At 45.9% G+C, this 20,927-nt stretch overlaps 6 protein-coding genes across 8 annotated transcripts; 1 reads left to right on the forward strand and 5 right to left on the reverse strand.

The window, feature by feature from the left end:
• LOC8079662 (IAA-amino acid hydrolase ILR1-like 3) lies at positions 88-4,445 on the reverse strand. The gene is made up of 6 exons (XM_021450981.1): positions 3,253-4,445; positions 2,919-3,193; positions 1,935-2,060; positions 913-1,227; positions 697-825; positions 88-607 (listed from the first exon to the last, which is right to left on the reverse strand). The coding sequence occupies exons 1-6, from the start codon at positions 3,716-3,718 to the stop codon at positions 248-250; spliced, it is 1,671 nt and encodes a 556-aa protein (XP_021306656.1). The 5' UTR covers positions 3,719-4,445; the 3' UTR covers positions 88-247.
• LOC8080188 (IAA-amino acid hydrolase ILR1-like 3) lies at positions 6,188-9,610 on the reverse strand. The gene is made up of 5 exons (XM_002466095.2): positions 9,139-9,610; positions 8,414-8,539; positions 7,287-7,601; positions 7,051-7,179; positions 6,188-6,939 (listed from the first exon to the last, which is right to left on the reverse strand). The coding sequence occupies exons 1-5, from the start codon at positions 9,421-9,423 to the stop codon at positions 6,541-6,543; spliced, it is 1,254 nt and encodes a 417-aa protein (XP_002466140.1). The 5' UTR covers positions 9,424-9,610; the 3' UTR covers positions 6,188-6,540.
• On the forward strand, positions 9,735-12,732 carry LOC8080189. Of its 3 annotated transcripts, none has more exons than XM_021450867.1 (3): positions 9,735-10,035; positions 10,834-11,016; positions 12,169-12,727. In XM_021450867.1, the coding sequence occupies exons 2-3, from the start codon at positions 10,858-10,860 to the stop codon at positions 12,313-12,315; spliced, it is 306 nt and encodes a 101-aa protein (XP_021306542.1). In that variant the 5' UTR covers positions 9,735-10,035; positions 10,834-10,857; the 3' UTR covers positions 12,316-12,727. The 3 variants fall into 3 exon arrangements, with proteins under 3 accessions (XP_021306542.1, XP_021306540.1, XP_021306541.1); XM_021450865.1 differs by having other exon boundaries at positions 9,740-10,008; XM_021450866.1 differs by having other exon boundaries at positions 10,020-10,144; positions 12,169-12,732.
• LOC8079663 lies at positions 13,049-14,048 on the reverse strand. Its single transcript, XM_002466096.2, has one exon. The coding sequence runs from the start codon at positions 13,915-13,917 to the stop codon at positions 13,273-13,275; it is 645 nt and encodes a 214-aa protein (XP_002466141.2). The 5' UTR covers positions 13,918-14,048; the 3' UTR covers positions 13,049-13,272.
• Positions 15,130-17,364, reverse strand: LOC8080190 (39S ribosomal protein L41-A, mitochondrial). The gene is made up of 3 exons (XM_002466097.2): positions 17,058-17,364; positions 15,990-16,054; positions 15,130-15,558 (listed from the first exon to the last, which is right to left on the reverse strand). The coding sequence occupies exons 1-3, from the start codon at positions 17,203-17,205 to the stop codon at positions 15,469-15,471; spliced, it is 303 nt and encodes a 100-aa protein (XP_002466142.1). The 5' UTR covers positions 17,206-17,364; the 3' UTR covers positions 15,130-15,468.
• LOC8080191 lies at positions 19,491-20,834 on the reverse strand. Its single transcript, XM_002466098.2, has one exon. It carries the CDS (start codon positions 20,413-20,415, stop codon positions 19,762-19,764), a length of 654 nt encoding a protein of 217 aa, XP_002466143.1. The 5' UTR covers positions 20,416-20,834; the 3' UTR covers positions 19,491-19,761.

Raw genomic sequence — 20,927 nt, forward strand, 5'->3', positions numbered from 1 at the left:
TATGCTCAGATCATCCAGGTTGTGTCCTCATCGAGGAGAATTTCGGCGTCTATTTTGTTCTTAATATAAAAATCCCATCTATTGGTATTTTTTTTTCTATGTTCAGTACTTACTGCTTATAAAGATGAGCAATATTATACGAGCCATCCACAAATGCATGTAATGGTCGGCCCCTGCGATGAACAAAATGGCAGAACGGTATGCATTGTCAATAGCTAGCTGCAGCTTTTGGCCTTGGCGCAGACGCCTATTTGTTCAGGTACTCGATCGCCACGGCGGCGTGGAGCGCGGCTCCGATGGGGAGCGCGGCCTCGTCGATGTCGAGGTGCGGCGAGTGCACGTGGTGGATCTTCCCCGTCTCGGCGTTGCGGACGCCGACGCTGAAGAATGCCGCTGGGATCCGCTGCGAGTAGAAGCCGAAGTCTTCGGCCGCCATGAACTGGGGGCACAACCTCACGTTGGCCTCCCCGATCATGCTCTCGGCCACCGCCTTGGCGTGGCCGTACACTGCCTCGTCATTCACGGTGGCTGGATATGGCTTCATCTTCTCCTCCATGAAGTCGACGACCGCCGTGCACCGCCCCACGGCGGCCTGCCCTTGTACCACCTGGCATTATTGCCAACGTTCATTCCAGGGAATTTGACTCATTTCATTTCAAAATCCTACAGAACAGCCTGTTTGTCTTGGTTTGTTACCTCTCGGATTCTCTTCATGAGGTAGGACAGGCCTTCAGTTGTCATGCTCCGGCAGGTGCCACCCAGGGTCACAGACTCTGGAATGACGTTGAAAGCTTCGCCTCCTCTGATGAAGGTCACGGACACCACCTGCAAGCGCAAGCAAAGAAGACGCCAATTACACTCGCGAGTCAGTCGGGGAAGCCCGCCGCTGCAGATCGCGATGACGAAACGTACAGCGCCCTGCAGGGGGTCGATCTCGCGGGCGACGAGCTGCTGGAGGCTCAGCACGGCGGAGGAGGCCGCGACGATCGGGTCGACGACGAGCTGGGGCCCCGCCGCGTGGCCGCCTTTCCCGGTGATGGTCGCCGTGAACCGAGCTGACCCGGCGAGGAACGGGCCCGGCCTAGAGCCGACGGTGCCCACCGGTAGGGCAGTGTCCACGTGCACGGCGAAGATGGTGTGCACGTCGTCCAGGACGCCTTCCTTGAGGACATAGTACCCGCCGGCGTGGCCCTCCTCGGCCGGCTGGAACACGAGCTTTACTGTACCCTAGGGACAAAATCCACAATTATGCCAAATGGCCATTTTTTTAATAAGAACTGGGAGTGAATCACATTATGGTCAGCCCGTACACATGGTCGACTCAGCAAACAAAATTCAAATGCCAAATTAAATGGCCATTGGAGAACGCCTGCCTGCTCTCCCATGTCCATGCCCAAGTACATATATGGTCGACTCAGCAAACTAAATTCATCGCCTGCTCTCCCATGTGTTGAATCTGACACGGACGATCTGAATCCAGCATCTTGGCACAGCTAGCTGGAACCAGCTTCAGGAACAATGGACGGACTCTAGTCCCGTCGTGGGTTTGGAATGCCAACTCGAGACCTTCTAAATTTTTTTGCAAAATGAGTATCGCAGCATTTTCGTTTGTATTTAATAAATATTATCTAATTATAAACTAATTAAGTTTTAAAAAAAATCATCTCACAACTTATAAATAAACTATGCAATTAGTTATTTTTTATCTATATTTAATGTTTCATGCATGTGCCGCAAGATTCGATGTGACGGAGAATCTGAAAATTTTTGTAAATTTTTTTTTGGAACTAAACAAGGCCCTGAATTTTGTATTGCACAGGATGCTTCGTTGAAAGTCAAGTATCGATCCTTTTTTATCTCTTGATTGAAAATCGAGCATGCAGAGTAAAAAAAAATGGTGACAAGAGTATAGTATAGTACTACTATAGTAGTACCTTGAAAAGGTCCCTCCTAGACTGAAGCAGCCTAGCAGCTCCGAGTAGCATTGCCACGTGAGCATCATGGCCACAGGCGTGCATCTTACCGTCCTCCTTGCTCTTGAACTCCCACTCTACCAATTCCTGCAAAATGCATGCAAATGGAGGAGCAATCGGGAAAACTGGTCATCGAAATATTCGACCAACCGCATATATAGGACTCCATGCTCACCATAAAGTATAGTAGTACACGTAGTAAGCAGATGAAGCAATATCTCATTTTCGTGCTTGAGTTGTCGGCAAAGATCATGTCCGTTCGGTTTTCTCTGTGTTACGAATGCGACAGGCAAAGCACGCAGCCAGCGTGGGCAGTTTTATATTGACGTCGTAGACCCCGGTTGACAGAGCTCGGATCGATTTTGATTCTGGCACTTCCGTATGCATGCTATAGTAAGGAGCTGTGTTTTTTTATCTTTTCTCCTAAAATAAAACAAAATAGAAGATCCATGCTATTTTCTATTCCATCTGCTCTATAGCCTTAGCAGCCATGCTCCTATAATGAAACATGAAAACGTGAAAAGGGACAGGAGGAATAATGTTATTTTATAACGTGGGCGTTCCCGAATCAAGAATGTCGTCGTTCTCAAAAGGCGAAACATGGCCCATGTTCTACGTTTCCGTCTGCTAAGATTCTAGTTCCTCTAACAAGAAACTGTGCCAAATAAGGCCTATCGATTATGGAAAGTTGGAACGGAACACATGACAATAATGCTGCTGGTCTCGGTCCGTCACAGTCCAGTTAGTACAAAAGAGACTGCATGATAAAAAGGAGAGAGCGCATGATACGTGAACTATAGCTAGTACGTAGTGACGACACTGACAAGAATGGCATGCGGCAACGCGGCGGCATACGATCGATCGATCGATCGAGGCTAGAAAAACAGAGAATGCAATGCATGAATTGCAAAAGTGACTGATCCGTGCAAAGGAAAAAAAAAAGACCTGGAGAGGGAGCGCGTCCATGTCGGCCCGGAGCGCGAACACGGGGCCCGAGGCGGCGCCGGCGACGGTGGCCACGACACCCGTCCGAGCGACGGGCCAGGCGTACGGGACGCCGAGCGCGTCCAGCTCCGCGCGCACGAGCGCGCTGGTGCGGTGCTCCTGGAACGCCAGCTCCGGGTGCTGGTGGATCCGGCGCCGCACGCCGAGCTGCCACTCCGCGAACTCCGGCGCGCGCGCCGCGTCCAGGAGCTCCCGCGCCAGCGCTGCCGCCGTCGCTGCCATCGTCTTCGTCAGGACAGGAAGAGGGAGGAGACGGCGGCGGTGTTTGACGTACTGAGTAGTGAGAGGAGACAGCTGCTCTGCTCGATCGCCTTGTCGGCGACCGAGGCGGCTGTACGCGCCGCGCCGGCCGGCGGAGGACCCCCGCGAGGGAGGTCGCCGGAATCGAGGGTGCGGCGCTGCAGGGCCACGCAGCGGCAGCCTGCGGAGCGGCGGGGGGCGCAGGGCGGCTGTATGCGGCGCGCGGAGCGGGGAAGGAGGACGCGGCTGAGGTCGTGGGGGCCGAGGCGGGTCGGGGCCGCGCCAGAGGTCGGAATGGACTGGTAGCGGTGTTTGTCGCTGGCGTCGACGCGGCACGGAAGGATCGAGGGAGCTTTTCTTTTTTTTTTCTTTTTTTTTTCTGATGATGTGGAAGCGTGGATGGCATCCAATGGTTGAAGGGAGGATCCGACGGCCAGGGAAGCAGCACTGTAGATGAACAGGAACATGGGTGGCGAAAAGGAGATGAATAGAAAACCCATCTTGCTGGGCTGCGGATTATGCTGATGGATGACGCGAAAACTGTATATTTAGTTAGTTGCACAAATGAACGCAGTAAATCCACAGATGTAATAACCATGTGAAACTTTTAGAAACCGATTGGTTGGCTACCAAAATTTACCCAGCTAAGGATTTGACAAGCCATGGTTTTAGCTAATGATTAGTTGGCTTCCAAAACTTGCCAACCATCTCCAACAGTTTGCCAAAAATTACTTGGCAAATCTTATGATTTGACAAGTGGCTAAAACATATGGCAAGTGAAAAAAGATTGTATCTCCAACAGTTTGGCATTTGAGTTTGGTAAAAACAAAACACTCATACAATAAACTGTACGAAAGGAATTCAACGCTACTCACTATTCACTGTAGCTACGTGTGTGTTTGTGTTGCGTGCACTGTGCAGTGCATCCACTCCTTTGACAATTGACATGCATGCTCACTACTGTTCCTACTCAATTTATGTGAAATCCTGCGCCACCTGTTGAACAACACGTCAACACTATAACTTTACCGGAGAAAAGGTGTGTTGGAGACAAAATAGTACCAGCAGCGCAGTGCTCATCGGTCACACTAGGCTCCCTATACACCGACATACTGTACTGCAATAGTATGCATGACACGGCATGGGAACACAAAAAACAGACTAGCAGAGGACAAAAGCAGACTAGCAGAGGACACGCCTTGCGCCTGCTCTGCACGCCTGCTGGCCAACTTTTGCGGATGGCAAACGGAGATCGACGCGCATATATACGCGCGTCGAGGCAGGAAATAGCAAGTTACTAAATTTTAGCATGTCATCTGACAAACTGTTGGAGGGGTGGTTTCTTTAGTTTTGCTAAAAAATAAAGGATAGCAAGTGGGTTTGGCAAACTGTTGGAGATGCTGTTACATTTGACTTGCCAAATCTTTAGCAATTTTTTTGCCCAACTTTTAGCTTGCTAAATTCTTGGTATGATAAATTTTGGTAAGCAACTAATCAGACTCTTGTTTTTATCTCGACCTTGTCCAACCACCTCCATCATTGCTAGCAGGATGCCTAAATTAAATTGCTCTGCCGCCGTCCCCACCACTTAACCGTAGTCAAGCGTGGGCTCATGCATTAGGGTTAGGAAAGGAGAGATAGATGAAGGAGGTGGCCACAAGGTGCGCTAAAAAACTCATAACTGATTTTAAGTCTTTGCTTACTTTTTTATCATATTATTCACATCTAATCAAGAAGAGAGAGCGCGCTAAAGATTTTAGATTTTGGTATTATAGAATTTTTGTTTTTATTTGACAAATATTATCTAATTATAGACTAACTAGACTCTAAAGATTTATCGTGTGATTTACAGATAAACTGTACAATTAGTTTTTATTTTCGTTTATATTATGCTTTATGTATGTGCCCTAAAATTTGATATGACGAGGAATCTTTTTAGATAAACTAAGGCCTAAACACACCTAACGAGCGAGACAATCCGCCTGCCGCCGCTGCACCTGGTCTCTCAAATCACATCGAGAAGTTTTTTTTTTAAAAAAAAAATCACATCAAGAACATATCCTGTCCATCTCCATGCTTCCATGCTTTCTCTTTAAAAATACATACAAATTCAATCGTACTATCTCTGTCCTAAAATAAAAGTTGTTCTTATTTTTTGAGAAGTTAGTTTTAAACTTTAATCAATTATAATAAAAAATATTAATATTTATCATTAGAGAAATTGTTGAATATACTATAATAATAATTTTTATTTAGAGATATAAATATTACACATATTTTTTTCATAAATCTAGTTAAAGTTAAGAAAATTTTACCAACATATATTCCATAACATCGTCTATTCTAAGAATGGAGGGAGCAGACTGATAAATGATTAGAGGATGCATGTTGATGTAAAAAATTTTATTAGACATTTTTTTTTGGATAAGAGGGAAAAAAAGGAATATCGTAACCATAAATTTTTTTAACTCCTATGGATGTGAGTTTTTCTTAGTTTTTTATCATTTAAAATTTAGTCAATTTTTTTTTGTGAGAATCTCATATACTATGATCAATGATATATAGTGTTTTAATACTATTTTAAAACATTAGAAGAATTCTACTTTTTTATAAGCGGGTCGGGCTGAGGAATGACATGGTCACGCAAACCGGGCCACGACCTGGTCCCATTGCATGCTGATTAGGCCTTGTTTGGATACACTTAAAAACCCGCGGCACATGTATAAAATATTAAATAAAAATAAAAAATAATTAATTACACAATTTACATGTAAATTTACATGTAAATCGTGACACAAATATTTGAAGCCTAGTTATTTTATAATTGGATAATATTTATCAAATAAAAACAAAAGTGTTATAATATTAAAATCTAAAAAAAAACTTTTTAGATCTAAGCCTTAGTGTTTACTCTTTTCGTTTCTCCTTGCGGAAACTTCGTTCAACCTCAAATTTTGATTAAACAAGCCTTTTTTTTTTGCAATATACATACTATATCTGTCCATATATATTTTGCTTATTTTTTTCGTACACTTTTATGTGTTTTTTAGTTATCGGAACATGGGAGCACCTACGCGAGCATCGGGCGCCGATGGGCGAGGGCGCGAATGTGGCAAGTGGCGGTGGCGCGCTGGGCACGGCGCGGTATTTGCGACTCGCAGCGCGCGCTGGCACATGTCTTCCTTCCTGGTGGTGGTGCAGCTCTTCATCACGTTTCGATTTTTTTTTTACCTTTTTATTTAGAGAAGTTCTTCAAGTCTCGTTTTTATTACTCTGAGTAGCCAGATCACATGTTCATGTGCAGGCTATGGTTGTTCGAGGCCTAGCTGGGCGCCTGGGCCTCGCTCGCCGCCGGCGAGACGTGTTTGTTCAGGTACTCCATGGCCACGGCGGCGTGGAGCGCGGCTCCGACGGGGAGCGCGCCCTCGTCGATCTGGAGGTGCGGCGAGTGCACGTGGTGGACCTTCCCCGTCCCCTCGTCGCGGACGCCGACGCTGAAGAAGGCAGCCGGGATCTTCTGCGCGTAGAAGCCGAAGTCCTCCGCCGCCATGACCTGCGGCCGCACCTTCACGTTGGCCTCGCCCAGCATGCTCTCGGCCACCGCCTTGGCGTGGGCGTACATCTCCTCGTCGTTCACCGTGGCCGGGTACGGCCTCATCTTCTCCTCCATGAAGTCCACCGTTGCGGCGCACCGGCTCACGGCGGCTTGTCCTTCTATCACCTGCACCATAGTCCATGTATGACATCGTCATTTGTTATGCAAGGGAATAATAGGGATTGTTAGACCATTGTATTTGTTCATGTGAGTTTCAGATTTGTCAGTGTTAACTACCTCTCTGATTCTCTTCATGAGATAGGATAGGCCATCGTTCGTCATGCTCCTGAAGGTGCCGCCCATGGTGACGGATTCCGGGATGACATTGAAAGCTTCGCCTCCTTTGATGAAGGTCACCGACACAACCTGCAATGCAAGCATAGACAGCACGACGACGAAATGCATGCTCGCAGTTCGTCAGCATTGCAGTCTTGGAGTTGCAGACACAAGTTCTGTACTGGTCGTGTACGTACTGCGCCTTGTAGCGGATCGGTTTCGCGAGCAACGAGCTGCTGGAGGCTGAGGACGGCGGAGGACGCCGCGACGATCGGGTCGACGACATGCTGTGGCCCCGCCGCGTGCCCGCCTTTCCCCGTGATGGTCGCCGTGAACCGAGCCGCTCCGGCGAGGACCGGCCCTGGCCTGGAGCCGACCAGGCCCACGGGCAGTCCCGTGTCCACGTGCACGGCGAAGATGGCCTGCACGTCGTCCAGGACGCCTTCTTTGAGGACATGGTAGCCGCCGGCGTGGCCCTCCTCCGCCGGCTGGAAGACAAGCTTCACTGTACCCTGTGGATGAAATAGTAGCAGCGGTAAATGTGGTGGCTCTTTTTCACTGTACGCTAGGTGGCTCTTTTGTCTTTTGTACTTGTAATTTGTAAAATGAGCTATTACTACTTGGAACGGAGAAAGTATTAAGGTTTTGTGCTATTGCACATCTACAGTTTTAGTGTGCCAGTTTGCACAAACCAAATCAATATTGTCAGTGAAGCAATTAGAACCAAATTAAGTTTCAGAACTGTAGAATGGGTTACTCAAATACTATCTCCATCCTATTTTAGCTGGCGCACATGCATGTTAAGATTCAAAATTTAAAAACTTTGACCAATAATTAGGTTAATAATTTTTAATACTCAATCCATCCCAAATTGTAAGTCGTTTGACTTTTTTAATATCAAGTTTGACCACTCGTCTTATTCAAAGTTTTGTACAAAATATTACTTTTTTTGTTGTGTATTGGTTTATTAATAAAAGTTCTTCAAGAATAACTTAAAATTTGACTATATTTGCATAAATTTTTTTAAAATAAGACGAGTGGTCAACTTGGGGTAAAAAAAGTCAAACGACTTACAATTTGGGATGGAGGGAGTAACTATTATAATATAAATTTTATATGATTAGATTTATATGGAATTATACTATCCAATAATTATAAATTTATAAGCATAGATAATATAACATAAAATCATGAATGATCAAATTGTAATTTAGAAGGCCGTGTTATTTTTTTTGAGAGATCTAAGGCCGTGTTATTTTAAGTAGCGCAAGATAAAATGGAAATGTTTCTAACAAAAGTGAGCCTAAAAATGACCCAACAGTACCTTCAAATTGCGCCTCCGAGACTGAAGCAGCTTAGCTGCTCCGAGAAGCATCGCCACATGGGCGTCATGGCCACATGCATGCATCTTTCCGTCTTCCTTGCTCTTGAACTCCCATTCTACCATTTCCTGCCAATTGGAACTTGGGAAGTCATGGTAAAGCCAATATGTTGACAACATTATGTTCTGTATATAGTGCTCTACTTAAGGGATCATCATGAAGCATCTCCATTTGGTTTTATGATGACGCGACAGGCGAGTTGTATGGTTGTCAGTCGCTCTCAAGCTTAGGCCTTGTTTAGATCCGAAAAAATTTTGAATTTCGACACTATAACACTTTCGTTTTTATTTGACAAACATTGTCCAATCATAGAGTAACTAGACTTAAAAGATTCATCTCACGATTTACAAACAAACTGTGCAATTAGTTTTTGTCTTCATCTATATTTAATGCTTCATGCATATGCCGCAAGATTTGATGTGACAGGGAATCTTAAAAAGTTTTTGGATTTTGGAGTGAACTAAACAAGGCCTTACATGTGGGGTTTTTGGTGATACTGAGAAATGGCGATTTTGTCATGTACAGCAGCGCAGGAGGCAGAAACAAACTTAAATCAGCGCAAAAAATACAAGATCTGATCAAATTCAAGCCATCGCAAGAGCCGGTGATGACCTCCGAATCAATCATTCGCAGAAGTCAAAACGAATAAAAAACGAGGGGCACGGACCTGGATGGGAAGCGCGTCCATGTCGGCGCGGAGCGCGAACACGGCCCCCCCGGCCGCGGCGGGGCCGGCGATGGTGGCCACGACGCCCGTCTGCGCGACGGGCCACACATACGGGACGCCTATCGCGTCGAGCTCGGCGCGCACGAGCGCGCTGGTGCGGTGCTCCTGGAACGCCAGCTCCGGGTGCTGGTGGATCCGGCGCCGCACGCCGCGCTGCCACTCCGCGAACCCCGGCGCCCGCGCCTCGTCCAGCAGCTCACGCGCGAGCGCTGGCGGCGCTGCCATCGACGCCGCGGCTCCAACAGACAGACGAGGTGGAGGCAGAGTGAGCTGGCCGGCCGGCCGGCGAGCAGAGGTGTCGGGAGTGCCGCTCGGCTTTGTCTGTTTCCGCGTGGAGCCCTCGGCGGTTTTGATTTGATCCGGCGGAAAGCAGAGCAGGCCAGCAGTGGATCCCTCGTGCCGCCCGTGGCAAGTGAGGGTGGGCCCGTCTCCTTCCCACAGGGAAAGCCCGGCCCAATAAAGGCAGCAACGGAAGCCGCGCGAGGAAATTTTACTTTCGCAGAGAAGAAAAAGTAATCACCATCAAAAGAAGAAGAAGAAGAGGAAGAAACGGAAATCAACAGGGGGGAATTTTCCCTTTGGAACGTCGCCTTCTCCACGGCTGCTGCGAAACTGCAGCCCGCCAAGGAGTGGAGGAGAAGCCCAAGGGAGGAGCAGTAGCGGCAGTCAAAGCGTGGCGGGCGGGCAAGCTGGAATCCATTGAATTGGAGCTGTCAAGGAATCGGAAGAGGAACCCGGCTCTCCCCTCTCTCTCCACCCGGCGCCCCGCGTCGGTTCCCCTAATCTGCGTCCGCGGCGTGAGATGAGACGGTGAGATTTCCTTTCGCCCTTTTCCCGGTGAGTTCCTGGCTCGCTTTTGGTTTGGTCCTCCGTCGTCGACGTGGAGGTCGGATCTCTGAGTCACTCTCGTTCTCTTGTGGAACCGGCACTTTCGTTTCGGTTTGTGGTAGGTTTTTACCACTGGATAAATGATCTGGCGCTCGCTGTGATGTTAGGGTTTCCAATTTATGTAGTATGTATGCTGTTTCCTTCCGATTTAATTAATGATCGCCCCATTTATGTCGTGCTTGTCTTGTCGTGGACATTATTATTGGTATATATGTAAGTTATGGTGCTGGAGTAGTAGTATATGTTAGAATCATAACGGGAATTCACAGCCTTATATATGATTACTTGAAGCAGCAACGCTGATGTACCCCCAAGATGTTGTCACAGAGTTCGGTTCAATCTAGTTGTACTTCTCTACCTGTGGGTGTTTCAGTGATTGACTGAAGTAGTTTGACTTATTCATTTTGGTTGGTCCCTCTGTTATGACGATGAAGTGATCTTTAGAATAATAGTTTGACATTCATAGCAACTTTATTTGCCATTACTAAGATATAGTATCATCCTTTTAATGAGAATGTTTCCTGTTAATTGGAACTCTCTGAACATTTAATGTAAAAACAGTGGCATTGTTAACTATCTTTAAAACTGTTACCAGTAAACCCTAAGCTGTCTGGCATTTATTTCTTAACTTTTTTTAACTAAACTCTGGTGTTTTTTTCTTCAAAAGATAATTAATGTGATGTTCGACTTGTTGTTTCTTTAGCTATCACAGATTCTCTAATTAGCTTACTATGGCATATTTTATAGGTTCTGTAATTGCTGATCGGCGTGATGAATTCGAGGCCAATAGTTCTTATCTTCCTCCTGCTCGTGCTCATTATCACATCACAGTTTGAGTGGAAGCAGCAGATTGGTGAGGCTGAGGCAAATCCGACAGCTACTCGGAGGAGGCAACAGGCACTTGAAAGGGAAGATGCTGTTAAAGAGAAAGTGAGCACTTGCATTCTTATTTTGTTGCATTGATGTTATTTTGTTTATCAGAAGCCCAATAATTTATCCATAACATTTGTTGCATTGATGTTATTTGTTTATCCATTTGTCATGTTCTGACTTCTGAATAAATTGATTTAGTCGTATAGTACCTCCACACTGATAGAGCTGAGCACAGATATTAAAATCAACATCAAAGTGTAGTCTGCAGAGGTTTAGCAAAACCTCTGGCTTTTTAGTTCTACTGGCTTTGTTTATCAGGTGGTTGACTTAACAGACGAAGGCTTTTTCTGAAATGGTTACTGCATCACTCCTTTATGAATCTTTTCTGCTTACAGCTTTCTTCATGTGTAAATCCTAATTGTATAGATCTGAATTTGTAACCGACTGAAGTTTTTGCCAAAGGCTGAACATCTTTGACTTGGAGCACTTGTAGGGTATGACATGACATTTATGTGTCCTGAAAATACTCTTAAGTGCTTGTGGCTCAAAAGGTACTATAATCCTTTAACTCGTATTCTTCACGTGCTTTTGAGTTATTACAGTAGGCCCCAAGCTCGATAGTTTTGACGGTACGGTATGCAAGGTTGCTTGCAGTTCAAGGGATCTGTGGTTCTTTTTATGTTGCATCGATTTGTTTTCATATGTATAATTGGAATATGGTGATTTTAGTGGCCATTTTCTAGCTTGCTCGATGACATTGCAGTTAACCTTATTGTCATGACTAGAGTTAACCACTTTGTTTACATACTTTTGCTGGAAATACCTTTGGACTGTGATGATAGAAGACGACAATCAATGGTTTTGTAATTCTTGGATAAAATGAAATGGGTGTTTGATTGTAGTCTTAGGGTTTGAGCACTTTAAAAGCTCTACACCAGTTTCATAATTTTCTCTGCACATCGTGTAGCTGGCTTCATCTGTCAAGTGATTCCTACACTGTTGGCCTTTTGGCAAGTCTTGAGGAAGTTTCACCGTTCCATATTAGTACCTGTGAAAAGCACATTTTTCATTGTCAGTAGCTATGCTATTACCTGAACAACTGTCGCCCTCTTCTTTGATCATTACTTTCATATGGATTCAAAACATCTGAGTCTCAGGTCATTATGTTAAAAAAACATTTCAGGTCATAATTTAATGTGTTACTTACAGGTAATATTGGCACAAGAGAAGAACATTCAGCAACTTAACGAGCTTATCCAGAGCCTTCAGCTTCAGCTATTGCATTGCCGGGGCAGTAACAGTACTGCTCGCACCACCTCAAGTCAGTCGACAGTGGAGTGGAGGGAAAGGAAATGATTGGTGATTGATAACCCCTCGTCCCCTCCCTCTGCTGACATAGGTAGTTTGCTTCAGAGTATAACCAAGACAAGAACAGAAGCTCTTCAGGCAATGGAAACTCTTGCTGTCGCCATCCGGTGGGCAATGTTGATGTACTGGTATTGTGTGCTTTACATCGTCACCTCCTTTTGCGTTCTCACCCAGCTTGTACATGGTTTTAGTATGTTGGTATAGGTTACTTTCCTGATCAAGGTTCGAATATGCGCGCCAGTCCTTTTTTGTGGTTGTTGGTTCTTTTACCTCTATAAACAAATGTGCTCCAATCTGTACATAATGGATCATTTCTTTGTGTTGTGACGGCGGGTTTTCATGCTCGGCATGTCGCAGAGCTCTTGATTCTATGCAAGTTGTAGATTCAAAATTTTCCCCAGCAAATTTTGTTCTTTGCTGTATTCATTCATGCACTGGCTCCCTTTGTCCTCCGTGAGCGTTCGACAACGAAGCGAAGCGGAGGGTGCAAGGAAGAGATAAAGGAGCATTCTCCAATCTGAAGCAAGGGATTGAGTTCCACTTTGCTGCAATGAAGATATGTGTAGTGTACCAAGCATTCTCTTCTCGATGCGATTGTGCGTTGCTTTTGTAAATGCATTTGAACGACAAAGCCGTGCTGGTTTTTGGAACATGTGAAAAAACTTGATCTGTTTTAATTCGACGATAATTGAACCGCCGGTTGCTGCGAAATTCGTTGAAATTTAATTTAATTTAATTTCCGGGTCTCAAACAAGCCAAGCACACCCCAAACTTTGCATTACGCATGCATGGCATGCAATACGAAGCAATGATAATGACTCCAAACTCTTACGAAGAAAGGGAGAAAAATAAAAAGAAAACGAAACCAAGCAGCCAAACACTGTTTAACGATCTATGAATCCAATGCATGTAGAATTGCAGATGCAGCAAGCGACGAACAACAGTTCAGCACCCCTTCTGCGATGACCGGAGCACCTCGCAGCTGGTCTTCTGGAAGACGACGGCGCCGCCACCGTCCGGCGATCCGAGCTGCAGGTTGAGCGGGCACTTGGCCTCGAGCCTGCACCACGTGCTGTGCAGCTGGTACTTGACCTGGCCGGAGAGCTTCACCTCGATGTCGAACGCCCCCTTGGCGCTCTGCTTCCTGTACGCCCTGACGCCGGCGCTGCCGAGCATGGCGTTCACGGCGTCGGCGCCGCTGGAGAGGCGGAACACGGCGGTCTTCCTGGCGGGCAGGACGTAGGTGGGCGAGGCGACGACGTCGACGCGGTCGAACCGCTGGTCCTCGAAGAGGTAGTCGGCCTGGAGGGACCGGAAGGCGGCGCCCATGGCCCAGTTGCGGTTGCGGACGGCGAGCGTGAGCGTGAGGTTGTAGGAGATGGCGGTGGCGGGGGAGATGGCGACGGCGAAGCGCGTGAGCGAGGCGTCGTCCACCTCGAACGTGGGCTGCGCGGCGTGCCCGTAGCCGAGGACGAGGACGACGATGACGGCGACCGCCGCGATGATGGCGAGGCCGATGCAGAAGCCGCACGCGAAGCGTTGGTACCGCGGGGCGAAGCAGGCGCAGCAGCACTCGCAGTCGTCACACATGATGGAGAATTGGAGATGGAACGATCGGCCGCCTTTGCACGTACCAATACAAGGTAAAGCTTGCTTGCTGGCTATGGCGAAGTGCGCGCGCGCGCGTCGTGTGTGACGGTTATGACAGTTTGTGTTGTAATAAATTGTGAGGCCTGTGTATATGATGTCTGTTCCGTCTTATATAGGTGTACTATGAAACGTGAAATGTACGTACGTACAACGCGTCAAACTTGGATCGCAATATGCTACTACCTTTGTAGGGTCACTTTAGAGCTTTTTCAAATGTTTTTTTTAAAAAAAAATCATTCCCTACCACTACCCATCCATCTCCAGACTCTCTTAGGCCCTGTTTAGTTCACCCCTAAAACCCAAAACTTTTCAAGATTCCAGTCATATCGAATTTTACGGTACATGCATGGAGCATTAAATATAGATGGAAATAAAAAATAATTACATAGTTTATATGTAAATCGCGAGACGAATCTTTTAAGCCTAATTACTCCATGATTGGACAATGTTTGTCAAATAAAAATGAAAGTACTACAGTGTTATTTTGTCAAATTTTTTTGAAACTAAACAAGGCCTTAGGAAGCCCCTTATCAGTTGACCTGAAAGGAAATTTTAATACCTGTGCCCATCTATTAATCTCCAAGCTCTGCTATCCCCATCAATCTTCTCTTGAGAAGCCAGAAGGATAACTCTACTTTTACTATAGTCATGCCCCTTAATTTTACCTCAAGCTCCACCATTACCTACCAGCATCACTTTTCACTCGCTCTCCACCAGAATCACTTCACTAGAGAATCAAATAAAAGAGTGGAGCTGAAGAATCAGGGAGTGAGTTCAATCTCTCTTGAGAAGCCCCTTGATCAGTTGATCTGAAAGGAAATTTTAATACTTGTGCCCAAATACTCCATTGTCTACAAATGGAAGCATTTTTAGCATGATCCAAAGTTTGTATGCAGATGAAATAAACAGTGGTTATCACATTTGAGTTAGTCACATTAAGGCCACATGCATGGTTATCTTGGCCCAAGTACTGATTTGAAGTATGGATGCAAGGACAGTATAGTGTTTGCAACTTTGGTATGATTGGGAAGCACAAAGACTTATGTCTTCCTTTTAACTTTGGTTGCACTATTAAAAGTTAGTCACGACGAAAGTGTGAGCTGAGAGTGTTTGGATGCACACATTTGAGGAACTCCCACTAAGTCAAACACATTTGAGGAAGTCCAATTGGACGAGATCCAACTTAAAACGAAGCCAAACACACCGGAGCTCACAAGAGGAATTTTTAGCTACTCAAATATTTGTTACAAGCAGGAACAATGAAATTATGTATGCAGTACATCTACTCATCTAGGACCAGAAACTTCAGAGGTGATTTATGGTACGCCATATATAATGTTTGCCCTTACAAGAAAGATATCTGAAATGTGCATGTGTAGCTAGGATGCTGATGTTAATCCTCGGAACATGGGCGCTCCAGGAAAACATTACTGCAAAGTTGGGATGCCTTCCTGCAAAACGTAGGCAATGACTAGAGCAATCGCATAATGATCAGCTCTTGCTTTCAGTACTTTCTGCTGAAGTAGAGGATGTTGTCGACGCTGTGAGGTCCCTGGCGCATTGTGACACGTATGGATTGAGCTGCAATCATCCACACATATGATTCATGAGAAACTGCAGGAAAAGATTGTAACTCAACTAATCTTTGCCACATAAGGGGTTATAGGTGACAATTGTCCATCTTCAGGCCCTCTCTTTCCCACCAGTTCTAAACTCAACGTTGCTATGGTAATAAATTAAATAAAAAATTTCGAAATAACTATTTTGTGTTGAGTTTGGCATTTGCAACTACTTTCTTATTATCACAGATTCGCATTTTTAACCTCAATTGGGGCACCGGTGCTCCAAGTTCCTTGTGCTGAAACTGAAAGTAAATTGACTGTCTTCCACAATTTCGTCCAGCAAACAAACTAACTGTGGACTGAAGAAGATAATTTTGATACTTGATGCTTAATAATCTGATCATGCTATCTAAGTCTGTAAAGTGCGAACCCCCCAAAAAAGGCAATTACCTTGAAATCAGTCAAGTCAGGGACAACAAATCTTGGCAACTTTTCATCAACAATCACATATCCACCTACAAAAGCAGTTAAGCTTTTAAGATAATACCTTATAAAAGGAACGAGTACAAATATTTACTCACACCGATGAGAAAGGATTGAATGGAACTAAAATGACAGCAAATGCAGCTTAATAATAGTTATAGTATGAAAATGTTGACTCGAGAAGTAAGATCAAGAGTGCAGTGTGAAGAATGACTTCTTACAGGTGCTCTACAGACTACAGGTACATTGTGGTGGGTACAAACTAGGCATGATCTGAGGCTGAAACCAGCAAAGACATTACCATCTATAGCGACTGCACCACATATGCTGATCTACGTATAAAAAGAGACTCCAGGTTTGTCAGGTGCCACTGCTGCCTCCTAATATTCAAACCAATAATAATGTGGGGTGATAACCCAGATGATTTGCCAAGTGCCACTTGCTCTCTTGGTTCTTTGCTTTAGGAATTCGATGCCCTAAGTGCATTATTTTTCAGTTACTCTACAAATGCACCTCATGTGTATTTCTGAGATTTAGGAGACTCCAGGTTTGCATGTGAGTATTAGTTGCTTTTATATTTAAGCAACAAATTATTCTAAAAATTTCTTCATTGTACTTGATAAATCTGACTAAAAATTCGATCTGCCACTACAAAAACTCAAATTACAAATTTACGCTGTTCAAATGACCCAAGTATCCGGGGACTTGTCTGGATCTGTTTGAGCAATGGAAATACTTTTCCATTTACAGAAAAAAAGTATCTAATTAATGCAATACCATCATCAGTTCGTTTGGCTCAAAAATGCTAATAATTTCAATTAACGTCATTATGTTTTTCCAGCAGATGGCCTCGTCAAGCGACAACGATCGCACACTTCACTCCTGTGAATTCTCATTCCAATATCTCAATGATCACCAAATCTTGATCTTGCAAGCAAGGGTACGAATTGACGAACTGCACCAAAACTAAACATAGCCCAAACGACAAAGCACGGGCGACCTGGGAGGCTGGACTAGTAGACGGTAAAATGGTACCTTTGCGGGTGTGGAACCCGGTGGGCTTGCAGTTCTTGCCCTTGTAGTAATCCCGCGGCGCCCGCTTGGAAGAGAGGATGTCGAGCGAGGACAGCCGCTTCCGCCGCATCGCCCGCCCCAGCGAGCCCAGCGTCAGCCCCAGAGGCATCCTCCGACGTCGCGTCGAGCGAGAAAGCAAGCGACCGCCTTCCCGGCAGATTCCTGCACAGCACAGTTGAGGGGCAAAAGGATCAGCGCGTCCCCGGGGAGATCGGCGACGGCGGCGCGAGGAGGGGGATGGCGAAGGGGGTCGGAGGCCGTAGGCGGCGGCCCAATGGGCCTGACTCGCGCGTGAAAGTAAAAGCCGAGCAACACCGGCCCAGAAAGCCTTCCAGCCGTCAAACTGAGTCGAGCTGCCCTCAGCAGTCAGCTCTACTGTTGCGCGTGCACATTGCGATCTGTGTGCACACACCTTTCAGTTTCAGTTTCAGGAAATGCAATACATTGAATCGTTGATGTTCCATTATGTAAATACAAGTTGCATTTTATAAAGCTGTAAATACATGTACATTAGTCACATCCATGTTCTCGTAGATGTGCATAATTTGTTTTGTGATGCTAGTTTTGTGCTCAGCATTTTTCACCCTCTTTGCAGTTTGTAAATCCAAAGTTCCCTCTCGAGCATTTTTGTTCTTTGCAGCTTGCCAACGTTGCACTCGTGCACCTGATTCCATTTCGGACAATGAAGGCAACCGGCATGCTTCCGCTACTTCTCTTTTTTTTATTCGATCGATTCTCAAATGCATTTGTGTAAACGACACATATCCCTCCGTCCACGAACGAACTAATTTCTAGAATCCGTGCCAGTCAAATTTTTTTTAAATTTGACTAACTTTATACAAAATAGTATCAACATCTATGACATAAAATGCGCATCATATGAAAATATATTCTACAATGAATCTAATGATACTAATTTTATACCATAAATCTTAACATTTTTTTCTAAAAATTTGGTCAAAGTTTAAAAAGTTTAACTTAGGACAACTCTAGAAATTGACTCTTTCATGGACGGAGGGTGGAGCATGTCTGTCCCATCCACTGGCGGAGCCACCGCCCGGCCACCCCAGGCGGCCGGCCGGGCTCCTCGCCAAAATACAAAAAAAAATCTTCTTTATATCTATATAAAATTCTGTGATTTTATAGTTAAATATTTTTGTTTAATGAAAATTGTCCGGGCTCTTGAAATCTTCTGGCTTCGCCACTGGTCCCATCTTATGTTGGTGGTGCAACTAGCTCTGAAACATCAAATGTGTGTACAACACGTCAAACCAGGGTCTTAGTGTGTAGTATAGGGTCTGTTCGGATCCAACCTACTGAAAATTAGCACTAACTATGTTTATGTTGGTGGTGCAGCTAGCTCTGAAACATCAAATGTGTGTACAAGTACAACACGTCAAACCAGGGTCTTAGTGTGTAGTATAGGGTCTGTTCGGATCCAACCTACTGAAAATTAGCACTAACTATGTTTAGATAGACTAAACTTGAACTAATTTAAAAAATAATGCATCCGCGGTGACAAATTGGTGAGACAAATCTATTAATCATAGTTAGCTCATGTTTACTGTAGCACCATATGATCTAATCATGAACTAATTAGAATTAATTAATTAATAGATAGATAGTCACAGAAAAGGATTAATTAATTAATAGATTCGTCTCACCAATTAGTCACAAAAATTCTCTTCAATGCCAAAAATAAAACTAACCAAGCTAATTACTCATTTTCTTAGGTGCTATTTGAGACCGTTTAATTCATTTTTCCTTGAGCGCCATTCGAAACTGCCAAGGAAGTTAAAATTTTTGAATTTCCCAAATGACCTAGAATGGAGATAATGACCTAATATAATCCAAAGTTATAGTACTTGACAAGATATAAAACTTTTTACTTCAAGCCGTTTACATTTGAAATTATTTAGGATCTCAAATATTCATTATAAGATTCACTAAAGCGAATACAAAAGAAAAGAATAATTCATTTAATCATAAGTTAATCCTTTTTTTTGAGGTGGTAAATGTGTTTTCCTTGGAGGTTGCTAGCCTTCAAGAAAAATAATTTGCTTCACGGTTAGGAATATTTCCATGAAGATTGTTGGCCCTTAATAAAAAACTAATTTACTTGGTGGTTGGAATATTTTCAATCAATCCTCGTGTACCATGCATTTTGCATGAAATCAGGGGAATGTTAAACGAACAATGACAACGCCGGGCTACTGATGACGAACAAACAGCACCTCAAGCTCCAGTACCTCTCAGTTCAGTTGACTGCACGTCTGCTCATCCGATGGACAGAGTCAACGCCTCCTACTTCCTTCCCACACAACACCCAGCTGGACTGGAGTCTGGAGCTCAATAAACTCTTGCCCAAATCACAACCACCCAACAGGAATCGCAGAGGAAGAGGATCATAAACAACTGACAACGAATCGATCGTCTCAAATCTCCACAAATTTCTACACATCCAATTTCACCACTCCTACAAATACTCTTCCAATCACACACAACAACAATCTCTTCACTTGCAAGAAGAAGAAGAAGAAGAAGAAAAAATCTTGTCTTGAAGAATTAATTTTACAGGAAGGAAGCAAGAAACTAGAGAGGTAGCCCACCAAGCAGAAATTGAGCTAGCCAGGCCACCAATGGAGAGCTGGAGCAGAGTAATAAGCTAGCAGCCGGACTTCTTGGCCCGGAGGATGGTGCACTTGGTCCGCTGGAACGCGGTGGCAGCGACGTCAGGGTCGACGAGCTGGAGCTGAAGCGGGCAGATGACGACGAGCGGGCACTTGGCGGACCGGCCCTTGTACTGGAGCACCGTGTCGAGCCGCATCTCCACGGCGAACTTGCCCGTGTCGTTCTCCGTCCGGAACTCCCCCACCCCGGCCTTCGCGAGCTTGATGGGCTTGTCGACGCCGCCGACGGTCACGCGCACCGTCGCCGTCTTCCGTGGCTTGTGCTGGAACGCCGGGACGGACGCGGAGTCGTCGAAGCGGGTGCCGTTGAAGGAGAAGGCCACGGCGAGCGCGCCGTAGTCGATGGCGCGGTACATGTTGGGGTTCCGGAGCGACACCGTGGCGGTGAGGTTGTAGGAGACGGTGGAGTTGGACGCCGGGTCGGCCGGGGACAGAGCGAACCGCTGCAGCACGGCGTCGTCGGCGGTGGCCTTGGGTGGGCGCACCACGCCGAAGGCCAGCACGAGGACGATGATGACGGCGCACACGACGAGGATGGCGACGGTCCAGATGGCGATCCGCGTCCAGCTGCAGTCGGAGCAGCAGCCTCCGCCGTTCTTGCCGCTGCACCAGCCCTCGTAGAACGCCATGGCCGGGTCGGGTGTGGGGTGGTTGGGGGGAACGCGGATCTTGCCGGGCTGGCTCTCTGTCTCTGAGACTGAGAGAGTGGGGGAAAAGGATTCTTCCAGCTGAAAGGTGTTTGGTGTTGAGAGAATCAATCGCACTGCCCCCCCTCACGGCCTCGCCGATGGATGTTGTTGTTAAAGGCTAGCTAAATGCTAAAGGGGCGGAGGGAGGGCCAGGAGACGACGACGAAGACGAAGACTTGGGCGTGCGGGGTCATCGCCGGACGCGGAACACGGAGGAAGGAGGTTACGCTCGGAGAAACCCACCCACCAATCGGAAATCTTGGAGAAATGAAATGGCAAGTGACATGAAACAGGACGAGAGGAAGGTGACCGTTGCGTTGCGGGGAAACTGGCAGGGTTTTTTTTTTTGGATGGACGGAGATGCTGCTGTAATGCTGTTCACCGGCCGCCGGACGCCGGTAGCCGGTTGGTGGTGCACTTTACTGAGGGCCGCGCCAGCAGCGCCCGTGCCA

This window comes from Sorghum bicolor, chromosome 1 (assembly GCF_000003195.3).
Source record: "Sorghum bicolor cultivar BTx623 chromosome 1, Sorghum_bicolor_NCBIv3, whole genome shotgun sequence".
Lineage (NCBI taxonomy): Eukaryota > Viridiplantae > Streptophyta > Magnoliopsida > Poales > Poaceae > Sorghum > Sorghum bicolor.

Coding starts and splice junctions, on each gene's coding strand:
- LOC8079662 (XM_021450981.1), bottom strand. CDS start 3,718: ATGGGTTTTCTATTCATCTCCTTTTCGCCACCCATGTTCCTGTTCATC. Junction 2,061..2,918: donor TGGACGCGCTCCCTCTCCAG/GTCTTTTTTTTT, acceptor TGCATTTTGCAG/GAATTGGTAGAGTGGGAGTT. Junction 1,228..1,934: donor CTAGGAGGGACCTTTTCAAG/GTACTACTATAG, acceptor TTTTGTCCCTAG/GGTACAGTAAAGCTCGTGTT.
- LOC8080188 (XM_002466095.2), bottom strand. CDS start 9,423: ATGGCAGCGCCGCCAGCGCTCGCGCGTGAGCTGCTGGACGAGGCGCGG. Junction 7,602..8,413: donor CTCGGAGGCGCAATTTGAAG/GTACTGTTGGGT, acceptor TTTCATCCACAG/GGTACAGTGAAGCTTGTCTT. Junction 6,940..7,050: donor TCATGAAGAGAATCAGAGAG/GTAGTTAACACT, acceptor ACTATGGTGCAG/GTGATAGAAGGACAAGCCGC.
- LOC8080189 (XM_021450867.1), top strand. CDS start 10,858: ATGAATTCGAGGCCAATAGTTCTTATCTTCCTCCTGCTCGTGCTCATT. Junction 11,017..12,168: donor AAGATGCTGTTAAAGAGAAA/GTGAGCACTTGC, acceptor TGTTACTTACAG/GTAATATTGGCACAAGAGAA.
- LOC8079663 (XM_002466096.2), bottom strand. CDS start 13,917: ATGTGTGACGACTGCGAGTGCTGCTGCGCCTGCTTCGCCCCGCGGTAC.
- LOC8080190 (XM_002466097.2), bottom strand. CDS start 17,205: ATGCCTCTGGGGCTGACGCTGGGCTCGCTGGGGCGGGCGATGCGGCGG. Junction 16,055..17,057: donor CGGGTTCCACACCCGCAAAG/GTACCATTTTAC, acceptor CTGCTTTTGTAG/GTGGATATGTGATTGTTGAT. Junction 15,559..15,989: donor CTGACTTGACTGATTTCAAG/GTAATTGCCTTT, acceptor GGATGATTGCAG/CTCAATCCATACGTGTCACA.
- LOC8080191 (XM_002466098.2), bottom strand. CDS start 20,415: ATGGCGTTCTACGAGGGCTGGTGCAGCGGCAAGAACGGCGGAGGCTGC.